The sequence below is a fragment of the Ceratotherium simum genome, chromosome 5 (genome assembly GCF_057802395.1).
Source record: "Ceratotherium simum simum isolate JZ-2026a chromosome 5, ASM5780239v1, whole genome shotgun sequence".
NCBI lineage: Eukaryota > Metazoa > Chordata > Mammalia > Perissodactyla > Rhinocerotidae > Ceratotherium > Ceratotherium simum.
Window position 1 is genome coordinate 90,597,547 of NC_141904.1, and position 15,904 is coordinate 90,613,450.

The following is a 15,904-nucleotide window of genomic DNA, read 5'->3' on the forward strand; positions in this document are numbered from 1 at the left end:
GTAGGTTCTTGTTGGCGAAAGTAGATGTATTGAAGACATACTCAAGAGTATTCTACAGACCTCCCCCACTCCTTTGCCTTAACAGGCATAAGAATTTAACAAGCTTAGTGGCTTGTACCTTTAGGGCCAGAGGCCTGATTCATAAGCTGTTCAGCCGTTGGTTTGGGGAATTCTGGGTGCCTGATGGTGCGGTGGGCAGAATAATGGCCCCCAAAATGCCTTCATCCTACTCCCCGGAACCTATGAATATGTTACATTACATGGCAAAGGAGACTTTGCAGATGTGATGAAGTCGAGGATTTTGAGATGTAGAGATTATCCCGGATTATCCAGGGCAGTCCTGTGTAATCACAAGAGTCCTTATAAGAGGGAAGCAGGAGGGTCAGAAGCAGAGAGGTCTGAATGTGCTACGCTGCTGGCTTGAAGGTGGAGCAAGAGGCCCCGAGCCGAGGAACGCAGGCGGCCTCCAGAAACGGGAAAGCAAGGAGAGGGACCCTCCCCTCAGAGCCTCCAGAAAGAATGCAGCCCTGCTGCATATATTTTTTTAACTTGACACTTTATAAAATATTTAATGCTACTAAAAATATATCATGAACTTTTTATTTATTTCTTTGTTTGTTTGTTTATTTTTTGTGAGGAAGATCAGCCCTGAGCTAACATCCGATGCCAATCCTCCTCTTTTTGCTGAGGAAGACTGGCCCTGGGCTAACACCCGTGCCCATCTTCCTCCACTTTATATGGGACACTGCCACAGCATGGCTTAATAAGCGGTGCGTCTGTGTGCACCCGGGATCTGAACCTGCGAACCCCGGGCCACCGAAGTGGAGTGCGCGCACTTAACCACTGAGCCACCAGGCCGGCCCCTATTATGAACTTTTTAAATGTAAACCAAGACAATCTGATATGTGATATTTGTGCCAAAAAAATGAGAATCACGAGACTCAATAAGAGAGCAAAAGAACAAGTACAATTTCAATATCCTTGCATTTGCACTAATATTTCTTGCCTTTAACCCAGAGAAACCCATTTCAGATTTCCAACACCCAGAATTGTAAGGGAATACATGCAAGCCGTTTGAAAGCCACTACGTTTGTGGTGATTTGTTACAGCAGCCCTAGGAGACTGATACAGACAGTGACAGGATCCCGTCTTGGGAATAATGTTTCTCCTGCTATGGAACAAGTCTTTCCTGCGTGGTGGCTGATCACCTAAAAGGATAGTGGCCTGTGACTCTGTTTAGCTCACAGACAGGGGTGTGTGCGTGTGTGTGTGCATGTGCGTGTGTGTGTGAGAGAGAGAGAGAGAAAGAATTCGGCCTATGCCTTACTTGCATTCTAACCTTGCAGTGTGCTTGTGGCACAAACCTCACCCACCTGCATCATTTCTGCCAAAAATGATGGCCATGATCCACTTGGCTTGGCCTTGTTCCAATCACCCCATCCCTGCACCCACTCTAGCCCAGCCTTCATTAGGCCAGCTCTGGCCTGAACTGGAGCCCGACTTCCTGGGTCCAAAATGTGGCTCAGGCTCTTCGTAGCTGGGGGCAGGTGGCCTCTCCAGAACATCCACGCCCTCTCTGGCTCTTCACCTTCCAGCACCTCCATGCGTTCAGCAACCCGGAAGCTCTCGAGCCCGTAGGTTACAGAGGCTTTAGCAGGTAGGCATGATTGATTATTAACTCCATTTGCAGCCCCTCTCCCCTTTCTGGAGAATGGGGGTGGGGCTGAGCCGTCCAAACTTCTAATCATGGCTTGGTCTTTCTGGAGACCAAGCCCCTCCAAGACCGGCCTCCTTAGAACAAAAGATACTCCTATCACCCAGGAAATTCCTGAGGTGTATCAGGAACCAGGATCAAAGACCAAGTACTAGTGGGGGGAGGCAGAGATCACCATCTGTCTGTCTATCTTATTAGTTCACAGGCACAGCTGAAGGCTGGCTGAGCCGCGCACCCCGACTGGAGATTTCGCCCCTTCAACAGCTCAAACTCCCCAGACCAGCAAGTCGCCCCTACTGCAAGGGCTTCGTGTACTTCAAGCAAACGGCGACGTACATGGGCAAAGGGAGGTGGCCCAGCTCCTCAGTGCCCTCCTCCCAGCACAAGACACCATCACACAGCCATAAGGGTGTCACCTGAGATGTGCAGGTGGCAGAGCTCTCCCGCCCCGGGGGCCTGAGGGCGAGGCGTTAGCGCCCAGCAAGCAGGCAACCAAGCTTCGAACCACTGCTTCGACCAGGCTGCGCCGGGCCGGAGGGCCGAGAGAAGGGGGCGGAGCGCCGGGCACCCCACCCCCAACCCCGACCCCTCCCTTCCCAGCGCCCCGCCCCCGCGCTCCGCCCCCTTGTGGGCGGCTCTCTGCGGACAGTCTAGGGCGCAGCCGCCAGAGGCGCAGCAGTGTTTGTCTGGGTTGGTGGCGTTCCTATTTTCCTCCCTGGGGTTGTTTCTATTTTCTACTCTTTCCAATTGTTTCTGAAATTCCTGAGTAATTTTTAGTAAAGAAAGGGGAGAGAACTATGTTTATAAGTGTCACCTGCTTCACTTCATCTGGTCTCCTGGGGTGTAATTGTTTTCCTCCCCAGCTTACAGGGAGGCGAGCGCGGCTCCCAGGGCCGGTGGCTTGCCCGCGCGCCCCGCTCCTGGCGCCCTCTGCCGGGCGCACTGCCCCGCCGGCCCACCCTCTCCAGCACCACCGTCCCTCCCCGGGCGCCACCGCGCAGCTGCACACGTGCTCGAAGATTTGGGGGGAGGGACACATCAACGAAAACCAGAGCTGACCTATTAAGGGGTAGAACCTCACAGTTCTGGCGCGTCTGGGGCAGGAAGGCACATGCTGGCGCTGCTGTGCCTTCGGGGCACTTCACACTGGCCCCACTCCTCCTCCGCCTGGAGGCTGCCATGGCGCCACCGCTTACTGGCTGGGTGACCTTGAGCCTCAGGTCTTCATCAGTAAATGGGGTTGGTAATCCCGCACCCAAGGGTGGCCGTTGGGGAGAGTGTGAAGGATATCGGGTGTGATGGAGTCTGGCCCACCGTGGTCCCCACCCTACTGCCGCCCCACTGGGAGCTCCTGGAGGCGAGGTGGGGGAGGTTGATTCTCTCTTTTCCTGCAGAGAGAGCAGGAAGGAGGTAATGCCTACCGGACCACCCAGAGGGCAAAGGGTCCCCGCAGGAAAGGGGCCCAGCTTCTTACCTGCTCCTCCACAGGGCTGAGGCCGGGGGTCCTGACGGGGGCATGCGGCACCCCAGCCCAGCGGCCCCGGTTCTCGGGGAGGGGCCGCAGGGGCAGGCCAGAGCACAGTGCCTGGAGGCTGGACATGTCTGGCTGAGCCTGAGAGGTAGGCCAGCTCTGTGGGGAGGCCAGGAAGAGAGTGGGCAGTCAAGGTCCAGGTGGGCGGGGACCTCCCGCCTCAGGGCCACCTCCTCCAGCCCCTCATTGGGCCCAGGGCCTGCGGAATGTCACAGGGTCACTGGCCCCTAGGCTGGCTGCTAGAGGTCTTGATTTGGGGGGGGAGGGCACTGTTTTGGGGAGAGGCAGGCTTCATGCAAGGGAGGCACATTTGTCCTATTAGTGGGGTGTTGGCTTTGAGGGGTTGTGTTTTCTAGGACACAACTTTGGAGAGCTGGAGCACTCTAATGTTGGGGTTTGCTCTGGCAGTCTTATGGGGGAGCTACACAGGGAGGCAAGGTTGGGGTTTGTATCTTGATGAGGAGCCATGTGATATTGAGCCTGGCACAGAGTTTGGGGTCTGTGCAAAAACCAGGCAGTACCCCTTCTGCCCCACCCCCCGGGCCTGGGCAACAGGTGTGGCAGGAGCCCATTCAGCAGCAGGTGTATCCTCCTGGGCTCCCACTGAGGTGCACAGTGCTCCACCCCCTTCCCAAGGCTCTCTGCAAAGGGCCGCCTGGAGGTGGCCCTCATCCCCAATCCCATTAACAACTCTTCTAGAAAGTACTTCTCGTTAGCTCTGTTCTCCAGATGGGGAAACTGAGGCCCAGGTCTCACTCACACAGCCAGGAAGTGACCACAATTGGTCGAATCCTGGTCATCCTGGGGAAGCAACACGCGTGAGTGTGAACCCAGCTCAGCTCCTGACCAGCCTGTGGCCTTGGGCCCTGTCCCAGTCTACACAAGTGGGTGGTAATTAACCCATCACACTGCCAGAGACATGGATCAGTTGTGTAAGCACCCAGCACAGGGCCTGCGCACAGAACACGGAAAGAACAGCGGCCCCTTCCCCGTGTTAACTCTGCCAAACATGCCACGTGATCCAGTTCACTTTGTCCTCTCGTGGGCCCTGTGGGGCTCACTATCCCATTTTATGGTTGTGGAAACTGAGGTCAAGAGAGGTGGAGGGCTTGCCCAAGGCTGCACAGCCAGTCATGGGCAGAGCTGGGATTTGAACCCTCGGAACCCAGAAGTCTGGCTCTAGCCACCCTCTCGGCTGCTCCTGTTCTCACTGCACAGTGAGCATGGGGTCCAGCACCTCCGACTCTCACCAGCACGGAGCTGCTGTGAAGGCCAGGTGTGCAGCAGTGCCCTTGTGTTTGCTCCCTGGCACTCACCTATTCACTCTGTCTCTCCAGCACTGACCAAGCACCTTTCCACGCCAGGCACTGCCGTGGGCCCTGGGAATGGGAGTCCTGTTGTAGACACTGACCCCCCCAACCCCGCCCCTCCAGGCCTGCACTGCACACAGCCTTGTTTGCCAGCGGCCAGCAGCTGCATCTCTCTGCTCTGAGCACTGCTTCTGGTGGCCCAGTGCCCGTTCTTGTGGCTCAGAGGCAGCTGGCAGGGCTGGAGAATCGACAGCCCCTCCCCACCTGCGCCGGGAGCAGCCCTCAGCCAGCAGCAGATGGGGGTCAGTGGATAAGCACCTGCTTCCTCGCCCTTGTGGGGGGCAGTAACACTGGGGAGTGTTCTGCTCTGTCTCCAGAGTCCCCAGCAGGACTGGGCTGAGTTGCCCCTGGTGGGTATTGCACGCTTGGTTGGCTGCTTTCCCTCCCCTGTCCCACTCCCCGTGCCCAGAACAGACAGCCCTCAACAAACTGGCTGTACTGAAACCTCTCAAGATTGGCTTCTGGGGGGAGGCCTTGTCATCTCATGGCTCAAGAGAAGACAGAAATCTAACAGGTTTTGTAAAATCTTCTGATTTTTCTCTTTTTGGGAGCGGGTAGGAAGATTAGCCCTGAGCTAACATCTGTTGCCAATCCTCCTCTTTTTGCTGAGGAAGATTGGCCCTGGGCTAACATCCATGCCCATCTTCCTCTGCTTTATATGGGACACTGCCACAGCATGGCTTGACAAGCGGTGCATCGGTCCGCGCCCGGGATCCAAACCTGCGAACCCCAGGCCGCCGAAGCAGAGCGAGAACTTAACCATTATGCCACCGGGTTGGCCCCTAAAATCTCCTGATTTTTAAATGTTTGCAACCAATTAAAAAATTTTTTTAAACATTATACTGAACGAGGTGGGTGGATTGTATCAATGCCAATGTCCTAGCTGTGATATTTACTTTGGTTTTGCAAGATGTTACCTTTGGGGGAACAGGGTGCGTGAGGTCTCTCTGTATTATTTCTTACACGTCACATGAATCTACAAGTATATCTACCAAAATAAACAGTTTAATTTTTAAAAAATTGTACAAGCTATTTAAAAAACTGAGGATCTCACAGATGTTAAATACGGTAGACTGGTAGGTTCAAACTCTGGCTATACCACTCACTAGCTGTGTGTCCTTGGGTAAGTTAGTCTCTCTGTGCCTCAGTTTCCTCAGCTGTAAAATGAAAGTAATATATGCATGTATACATATACAGACATATATACACACATATACATATATATACTTATACAGAGATCTGGGGATGAACTATCTCTGAAGGACACACAAGGAACTGGGAGAGATGGGGAGGGAAGGAGACTTCATTGTGAATCTCTTTGGTGCTTTCAACATTGTCAGTGTACTAAATGCCACTGAATTGTGTACTTTAAAATGACTAATTTTATGTTATGTGAATTTCACCTCAATAAAAAAAACTGGTGTTTTTGCATTTTGAACCATGAATAAACAAAGTAAATAAAATTTAAAAACTCATAAGGAGTAAAGAAAGACAGGCAGGCTCTGCAAGCCAAACCTGGCTTCTCAGTCTGTGCCTCCCTGGGCCTCAGCCCTGGGCCTCTGCTGCTCGGCAGGGCCTGTCGCTCTCTAGAATGAAGGGTCTGCCTCAGTTTCTCCTCTGCCACCCCCCAGTGGCTGCTCCTGTCATGGCCGCACCAGCACCACCTGGTGACGAGCGCCACACAGCCCAGCCCTGCCCGACTGGCAGCCCCAATCCAGTCCACACTGGGCCCCAGTCTCTGCCGTGTCACCAGCATGTCCAGCTCACCTTGGACCATCAGCCTGCTCCCACCTTCCCATCTTTCCCCTCCAGCCACTCTGCCACCCTGGGCACCAGATACCTCCCCTGTGGTGCCCTGACCCCTCTACCTTCAAGATACAGCCTGGACCCTGAGACCACCCCACCCTGGTCCACACCCATCATCTCTCCCAGAGACAGCACCAGCCTGTTTCCTGGTCCCCACTGCCTCCCTGCTGCCTCCAGTCTATTAGCGACACAGCTATGGACTGTGCTTAGCAGAGCCCACACCATGGCCCACGAAGCGCTGGGCACGTGGACTCCCTGTCTGCCTCTCTGACTTCTCCCACCCACTCTCGTCCACCCCAGAGCCTCCTTGCTGGTCCTTGCTCAAGGAGCATGTGTTCACTCCTGTGATGGCTTAAAAACATGCTGGCAAATCTTGCTTCTCCAAGTGAGGCTGGGGTGCGGCCCCGCCTCCTGAGCCTGCTAGCCTTAGTAGTTTTTGGGTAACCAACTCCAGGTCATTCCTGCAACTCTATCATGGTTGTCTTTTTTCTTTTTTGTGAGGAAGATTGGCCCTGAGCTAACATCTGCCAATCCTCCTCTTTTTGCTGAGGAAGACCGGCGGTGGGCTATCATCCATGCACATCTTCCTCCACGTTTATATGGGATGCCGCCACAGCATGGCTTGCCAAGCGGTGCATCGGTGTGTGCCCGGGATCTAAACCAGCGAACCCTGGGGCCGCCGCAGCGGAGCGTGCCCACCCAACCGCTTGCGCCACAGGGCCGGCCCCATGGTTGTCTTTTTTCTTATTGATCTGTGACAGCTCTTTATTCAAAATACACTTTGATATTTTATATATTGATATTTTGTCTGAAGTAGTCTGCTTCCAAAATAAAATTTTGCTCCAGTTCAACTCCCTCATTGTTCAGATGGGAAAACCAAGGCCCAGAGACAGGAAGGGACCAGCCCAGGGTCACACCTGAGTAACACCCCATGTCCCAGCCCCTTCTCCTGACATTTAAGGCCTCCCCCCGACTGGATGGCACAGCAGCTAAGAGAACTCACGCGGACGGATCAACAAATCGCTGTGAGCATTTCTCCCTACGGTTAATTCTCAAGGGGCCCGTGTAGATCCACAATTTCAACATCAAATGCAGTGAGCAATCGTAGCTATGGAGTGAGAAAAGGGAAGAAAACAAAACCTGAGACCGTGGGTCTGGCGACTGTCTAGTATTTTGTTAAGTTGTGTGGTGTATGTAATCAGCAAATACGATTCCGTGGAGGATTTCATTGGCAGCCTCGTCAGGTGACAGCTTTCGTTTGGGGAGCCTTTACTGAAAGCAAGAAGAACCAGGAAGATGGACGCGACAGACGCGTTGCTTCCCTGCGCTGAGGCGCGATGGCCCCAGGGCAGCGGCAGCCCTCCCTCTGGGTCCTCCTCCAGGGAGGACAGGGCGTCGGAGGCGAACGGCAGCAGCGGGTGAGCCCGGGGCAGGGCCCAGGCACCACGTAGAGCTCCTGCCTCTGCCACTTACCAGCCGGGCGACGCTGACCGTGGGTCCTTCACGCCACCTCTCTGAGCCTCAGTTTCCCCGTCTGCAAGATGGCGATTATACATGACCTCCTCCGTAGGTTTGCTGTGGGCGTCTGACGCGCTCCCTTGTTGAGACCCCCGGCCGGCGGTGAGCAGACATCGGTGCTCAGTCGACACTGCTGTTCCTCCTCCTCCCCGCGGGCGGTGGAAGCAGCCCTCCTCACTCTCCTGGGGGCCGTGACACGCAGGCTCTGGGGGTCTTGTGACAGCAGTCCCCTCCACCGCTCGCCGGGCCTAGTGAAGTCCAGGCTCATCAACGCAGGTGGGACGGGCCAGGTGGCTGACACGGCCCAGTGAGGGGCCGGGGCACGGACTGGCGACCTGAGGGCATGGCTGCACCCACTCGGCTCCAGCTGCCAGACGGGAACAAAGCCCAGTGAGGCCAACTTTTCAGGTTTCCTAGAGACTCCAAAAATCCAGCTTTTGTGGGGTAAAACCTTCCACTTTATAAATAATGGTAACCAAATTCAAGTTAAAAAATATAAAAAACAAACTATGTGGGCCAAAGAAACCCGCCCTTAGGCCACCAGTTTGCAATCTCTGAGTTTCTTCATAAATGGTAAAATTCTGGCGCGTGTATCTCCACCCCCTTCCCGTGGCCCTGGCAGACACTGCTAATCGCTCCCAGCACTCTTTCCTGCGGCAGCAGGACTCTGCCTCAGAATTCCTCACAACCCAGCATTCCGGGCAGCACTGCCAGTCAGCCGGTATTGGCCCAGGGGAGGAGGCCCATCGTCACCCGTAATCTACTCCAAGTCCCTCATTTTAGGGATGGGGAAAGACTGGGTTTAGCCCACCTGTAATCCGAGATGTGAGGGTGTCAGCTTTTCCCTGGCAACTTGCCCCGGATGGATACAGATAGAGGGAGAGACAGAGGGAGTGGCTAAAAGATGCTGCGTGTGCCAGCAGAGTTTTCTTCCACTTCAGAATTATAAGTTTGGGGCTGAAGCATCTTAAAATGCGGGAGGAGCAGACAGCCGTCACAGCCCCAGCTGCCTGTTCCTACTGCCCACCGGGTCCCGGAGGCAGTGGGCAGGGGGATTGCGTGGGGACCGAGGGTCTTTAAATGTGTAAATGTAAACATTTCATTACGTTTTCAGGAACCACTGAAATGCCATCTCCCATCGTGTTGAGGAGGGGAACGCAATGGGAGCGCGTGGTCTAGATCAAAGGAAAATTATCACGGGCCGTCTCTTGGGCCCCCAAGTTGGAGGCAGATTCATGTTGGCTGCCAACTCAGTAATCTTGTTCCCTGAGCCAGGAAAGTTGAGCTGCTGTCATCACCTCCAAGGGATGTGGGCATCCTTTATCAGTGCCCTGCTTGCTCATTTATTTATTCTCCAAGCATTTGTCAGCTCAAGTCATATGCTGGCACCTTCCCAAGGAGCTGGCAGGGTGGGGCAGAGGGACGAGTCAGACGGGGCTTCTCTAGGAGGGCAGAGAGGGAGACAGACGAGGCTCACAGCCCCTCTGTGGGGTAGAAGGTGCTGGAGCCTCAGAGAAGGGACCGTGCCAGGTTGGTGGGTTGGAGGAAGCTCTCGGGAGGAGGGGAGTCAGAACCAGGATTGGAACGATGGGCATCTCAGCAGAGGGGCTGGTTTGAGCACAAGGTCAGAAGCTTCTAGCCTCATGTGGGGACGGTATTGAGTGGTGGGGAGGAATGGGTGGTGGCCTGGGTTCGAACGCTCACCCATTTGGAATAGAGTTATGGCATATTGGGCTGGTATCGAAAGCTCCTGGCCCCCAAACAGGGCATGACAGGAAGCCCTGATTTGGGGTGACTGGGATCACTACCTTCAAACCACCCATCTCTCCCCGTCTTGTGACACCCTCCAGGGGTTCGCACTGCTGGGTGAGATGTTCTGAACTGAGGACAGCCGAAGCGTAGAAGGCAGTAAAGTGGATTCTTCCCAATCTAACTGGACTCTTTTTCAGGTTTCTCACATTTTGAATTCCAAAACAGATAGAACCCATTCATAAAATTTCACATAATTTCAGATTCTGAGTGAGTTATTCAATTTGATGATTAAAACATGTTATCAAGTCACATCGTAAAACAGTTGAGTTATGGTCAATCCTCACTGTGCTTCCTCCTGTAAAATGTTTCATGTTCTATTTCCTGTAAAGTACAGTTTCTCGCTACCTGAAACTTCACCTCACTCCGCTTCACTTTTACGCAAGACCTACATTAGTACCTGTGGTCGCCAACGGAAGGAAATCCAAAGAGGATTTTCGCTTTTACCAAAAAAGGCGGCGAAAACAGTGCTCAGCGTGTGGTTTGCAGCGAGCCCCCCGAGGCGCGAGCGGGGTGCCCCCAGGCTCCCTCCCGGGAACCACGCTCAGCGTCTCAGCCTCAGGCCCCAGAGTTTGAACCGTGTCTGTGAGCCTCTGGGCGTTATCTTGATTTATTTTGGTAGGTTATTTTGGGGGTCCAAACGCTCCAATATTTTCCCCATATAAATTAATGGTAATTCTTCGCTTTCTGTCCTTTCGGCTCACAAAATGTTACCTAGGAACGCTCTGCTTTCAGATAGCAGGAAACCTGTGTACCTTTAAACAAAAGGTGAAAAATTACAGGTGTCAACTTAGAAAGGTTGGGAGGAGAGAGTCTTGTCAAAATTCTTTGAGGGAGCGGACAAGAAGTTGTGAAACCTCTCCTGTGGGCAATGGGAGCCGTGGATGATGCCTGAGCAGGAGTGTGACGTGTTTAAAAACGGGCTCGGAGGGTTATTCTGGGGGTGAGTGTGTGTGAGCGGTACGCCCTGGGTGGGAGCCCACAGGTGACTGGGCGGTCCAAGGGGAGTGGACGGGACTATCTGGGGATAACACGTGCCCTCACCTCCCCTCTGCCCCTTTGTCCTTCGACCAGGCTCCCCCAGTCCTCTGCTTCCGGCCCTCCCCCCCTCCCGGGCCTCAGTGTTCCCCTCGTTCTGACCAGGTGCTCCCAGGGCTGAGGGGCTGAGGGGCCAGGAGAGGAGCAGACCCCGGGCCCGGACCCCACCTGCCCACCGGAGCCGTGTCCACAGGGAAGCCATCTGCTGACCAACCCTGAGGGGCTGCCCGCCCTCAGCAGTGGAGAGGTTGGGGCCTCAGAGGCCACGGCTAAGCTGGGCTGGGGAGCCAGCGGGCCGCCTCCTCTCCAGACCCCGGCCCGGGTTAACCACCCTCCCCCACGGGGAGGCTCCGAAGGACACGCCAGCAGCTCCCGGTGCCCCCGCCTGATTTGGAGCGTCTGGGAGGAGACGGGAGGCCGGCCTGCGGAGATCGCTGGTCACGAAGAGACACTCGGTCAGAGGAGGGGCTCCTCCTGCCGGACCCTGTGTCAGGCTGAATCCTCCCTCCAGCCCACCTGCCACGTCTCCTCACCTCCTCCCACCGCCAAGTCCCCCGTGCCCTGGGGATGACCCCGGCAGCCCCTGGGTTGGTCTGTCTGTCCTTCTGTTTGTCTTCTCTCTTCTCCCCTCGGCTCTTCCACAGGGGCAGAGGTCCTGACTCTCGAAATTTCTCTTCTTCCTCCCCCTCCTCCTCCCCCTCCTCCTCCTCCCTTCCTCTCCTCCTCCTCCCTTCCCCTCCTCCTCCCCTCATCCTCCTCCTCCCATCCCCTCCTCCTCCTCCCTTCCCCTCCTCCTCCTTTCCCTCCTCCTCCTCCCTTCCCTCCTCCTCTTCCCTTCCCCTCCTCCTCCTCCTCCCCATCCTCGTCCTCCTCCCTTCCCTCCTCCTCCTCCTCCTCCCTTCCCCTCCTCCTCCTCCCATCCCCTCCTCCTCTTCCTCCCCATCCTCCTCCTCCTCCCTTCCCCTCCTCCTCCCTTCCCCTCCTCCTCCTCCCTTCCCCTCCATCCTCCTCCTCCTCCCTTCCCCTCCTCCTCCCTTCCCCTCCTCCTCCCTTCCCCTCCTCCTCCCTTCCCCTCCTCCTCCCTTCCCCTCCTCCTCCCTTCCCCTCCTCCTCCTCCCTTCCCCTCCTCCTCTTCCTCCCCATCCTCCTCTTCCTCCCCATCCTCCTCTTCCTCCCCATCCTCCTCCTCCTCCCTTCCCCTCCTCCTCCCTTCCCTCCTCCTCCTCCCTTCCCTCCTCCTCTTCCTCCCCATCCTCCTCCTCCTCCCTTCCCCTCCTCCTCCCTTCCCTCCTCCTCCCTTCCCCTCCTCCTCCTCCCTTCCCTCCTCCTCTTCCCCTCCTCCTCCTCCCTTCCCCTCCTCCTCTTCCCTCCCCTCCCCTCCTCCTCCCTTCCCCTCCTCCTCCTCCCTTCCCCTCCTCCTCTTCCCTCCCCTCCCCTCCTCCTCCCTTCCCCTCCTCCTCCCTTCCCCTCCTTCTCCCTTCCCCTCCTCCTCCCTTCCCCTCCTTCTCCCTTCCCCTCCTCCTCCTCCCATCCCTCTTCTCCTCCTCCCATCCCCCTCCTCCCCTCCTCCCCTTCTCTTTCTCCTCCTCCCCTCTCCTCCCCTCCTCCCCTTCTCTTTCTCCTCCTCCCCTCTCCTCCCTTTCCTCCCTCTCCTCCTCCTCCCCTTCCCCTTCTCCTCCTCTCCTTCCTCCTCCTCCTCTTCTTCCTCCTCCCCTTCCTCCTCCTCCTCTTCCCCATCCTCCCCCTCCTCCCCTTTCCCTCCCCCTCCTCCCCTTCCCCTCCCCTCCTCCCCACCCTCCTCCTCCTCCCCTTCCTACTCCTTCTCCTCCCCTTTCTCCTCCTCTTTCTCCTCCTCCTCCCCTTGCTCCTCCTCCCCATCCTCCTCCTCCTCCCCTTCCTACTCCTTCTCCTCCCCTTCCACCTCCTCCTCCCCTTTCTCCTCCCCCTTCCTTCTCCTCCTCCTCACCATCCTCCCCCTCCTCCCCTTTCCCCTCCTCCTCCTCCCCTTCCTCCTCCTCCTCCTCCCCTCCCCTTCCTCGTCCTTCTCCTTCATCTCTGTTCAATACCCTACAGCCTCGAGACCCAGACTCTGGTCTTCCAATCAGCAGCATGGGCATCACCTGGGAGCCTGTTAGAAATGCAGACTCTCAGGCCCCGCCCCAGACCTGCTGGATCGGAACCTGCATTTCACAAGACCCCCTGGTGACGTGTGTGCACTTTTCTAGTTACAGAGTAATCTGAGGTAATTGCAGGAGAAAGTACAGATAAGCCGGAAGAAAGGGATCATCACCTGTGGCCCCTCTGCTGCTTGCTGACTCTGTTTCCAATTTGCTGTTCTTTCTTCCAAGGTTTTTTTTCTTGTATATATATATATATGCACACAGAAATAGCTTTTCTTACAGAAACGTCAGCAAGCTGTAGAGATTTTGTAACCTTTGTTCTTCATGCATGTAAATATATCCTGGGCATCTTGCCATGTTAATAAGGCTGGGTCTATATCCATTAGTCACTCATTAATTTATACATCCATTCAACGAATATTGAGCACCTGCTACGTGCCAGGCACTGTGCCATGCTCTGGGTTTACACTGGGAAACAAAACAGATACATTTCTACCTTTGTGGAGCTTACAATCCAATTGGGGAAAAAGATAAACCAAGAGTCACACCAACACAGGGACCACTGCAGATATGACAGGTTCCTGGGGGATCCACATCGTTGGGGGATTTGGCTGGGGTGGGAGGGCCCCCCAAGGAAGTGATGACTGGGCTGGGATTTGAAGGGTGAGTTAACCAAGCAATGAGGGGAGGGGAAGTGATGGGCGCCCTGGGCACGGTGTGTGCAAAGGCTCTGAGCCGAGGGAATGTGGCTACTGTGGCTGCGGGCAGAGAGCATGGAGAGGACGGTGCCAGATGAAGCTGCAGATGGAGGCAGAGGCCATTGCCTGGCACAGACGCAGCTAAGTCACTAAACCAGTCCCCAGTGAATGGGCGGTTTACAATGTTTTAGTGTTGTAAACCGAAATCAACATCCTCGTGCCGTGTAGGGGAGGGGATGGTCAAGGAGGGCTGCCTGGAAGAGGGGACACTTGCTCAGGCATCTTGATGGAATAGTAAAAGGTTTTTCTGTGGACAAGAAAGAGGGATGTGTTCCCAAGAAGAGGAAACAGCACTTGCAAAGATGATCAGGGAGAGGACAAGAGTTATGTGTGTGCGCATGCTGGGCATGCACATCCCTGGTAGTAGCAGGGAAGGGCATGGCTGTAGTGAAGAGAGTGTTGGGGTTGTGTGGCTGAGGCAGGGCTTCTGTGGGTCTATTGTAAACATTTATGTGAGTGAAGTGAGGGGCTGGACAGGCCACTGTTGTCTCTGTGCAGTCTCTGGAGTCAGAAGGCCTGGGTTCCAAACCTGACTCCGCTTCTCATCAGCTGTGTGACCGTAAGCAAGTTGCCAAACCTCTCTGTGCCTAGTTTCCTTACCGGGGAAATGGAAGCAATAACAGTGCCTCCATCGTTTGGGCCAATTTGAGATTGAGTGAGTTAATTCATGGAAAATACTGGGGAGAGTTCCTGGCATATAAAGGGCCAGCTGGAGACCAGGAAAAGGTCGTCCACCTCTCTGATCCTCAGTTTCCTCTGCTGCAGTGTGGGCAAAATGAAACGTCTTTTGCAGGAGGGCTTGGAAATATCCAACAAACGTGCACGTGTCTGGCCCTCTGCTAGGCACACTCAGCTGCTCCCACGGAGCTGACAGTGTAGTGGGGGAGACGGAAAAGGCTTCGTTTCAGAGAGAGAGCTAAATGCCACGAGAAACACAGAACAAGACCATAGGAGAGAGGGTGAGGCGGTGGGGGGCACACTACTTCAGGCTGGCGGTCAGGGAAGACTTTTCTGCAGCAGCAACGTTTGAGTTGAGATCTCAGCGTCAAGGAATCAGCAAAGATGGGGCAGGAGGCGTGCTCCAGGCTGAAGAAACAGCATGTGTCAAGGCCCTGCGGTGGGAATGCTATCAGTGTGCTTGTGGAACAGCAAGGGGGAGTGTGGCTAGAGTAGGGTTGCCAGATTTAGCAAACAAAAATGCAGGGCACGCAGTTAAATTTCTGAAATTAGAATTTCAGATAAACAGTGAATGATTTTTTATGGAAGTATGTCCCAAATGCTGCATGGGACATACTTATACTGAGAAATAATTTGTTGTTCATCTGAAATTCCAGTGGAACTGGGCACCCCGTATTTTATCCAGCAATCCTAGGCTGCAGGGGGGCGGGTGGGGGAGCTGCGGGAGGTGAGTCAGCAGCAGAGCAGGGGCCTGGCGGGACTGGACTGTGTTCTAAGGGTCATGGTCAGCAGGGGCCTCAGCCTCAGCCTCCAGCCTGGTCCAGGCGCTAACTGGGCGGGCGCTCTTTGCCTAATGGGGGAAGCGTCTGTCAGGGACCTCAGAACAAGCGATTCAAGTTACCCACGTTCTGAAGGGCACTCCGAAAGATGACTCATGCCAAGTAACAGACGAGAGAGCTGGCGCTCATCATGCTCTTGGGAGGCGAAGACACCGCTTACAGAGGTGGGAGCGAGGGGCGGCACTCGGAGGTGGTATGTGAGCGATGTTAAAAGTAGAACAACTGTGTTCTCTTAATTAGAAATGCAGGCGGTGCAACATGAATCTGTAATGGGCTTCCTTCAGACTCTGGAAGGCGGAGGCCGGGGTCAGCTGTGTAGATATTCATGAGGAGCTGGGAGAGGGTCCCTGGGGGATGCAGGCCTGCCTGCTTCCAGGAGAGGCACAGGCCGAAGGTCTGGGTACCAGTCCCTGCTCTGCCACTAACTGGGTGAATCTCTGTGACCTCAAGCCTGCCCTGCTCTCTCTGAGGCTCAGTTTTCCCATGTGTACGGGAGGGACCCTGGCCTGGCGGAGGTGGACGGAAGAGTCAAGTTCACACAGGATACCAAGAAATGAGGGCCAGAGGCAAGGGTGACTCAGAGCTACCCCTGGGCAGAATCAGGGCCCCTTAGTGGGCTCTGCTGGCTTCACAGATTCAGAGCTTGTTGAATGAATGAATGTGGGCTCTTTGGCAGACCGCTTACTTTTTGTGGGCAGGGCTATTTTAAGACTTCCACCAGGT

The 15,904-nt window shown here is 55.2% G+C and overlaps 1 protein-coding gene across 3 annotated transcripts in view; it reads right to left on the minus strand.

Moving 5' to 3' along the window:
• The window catches only part of UROC1 (urocanate hydratase 1), a 43,660-nt gene extending 40,314 nt beyond the window's left edge, over positions 1-3,346 (minus strand). For 2 of the 3 annotated variants that reach the window (XR_015552327.1, XM_087431602.1), the window contains exon 1: positions 3,189-3,346. Coding sequence is in view for 2 of the 3 variants with exons in the window: in XM_087431602.1 (XP_087287728.1) it covers positions 3,189-3,314 (126 nt within the window). In the remaining variant the exon portion in view is untranslated. The remainder of the gene's footprint in view (positions 1-3,188) is intronic. The other variant, XM_004443566.3, reaches the window with a different exon arrangement.
• Positions 3,347-15,904: the final 12,558 nt, after the last annotated feature.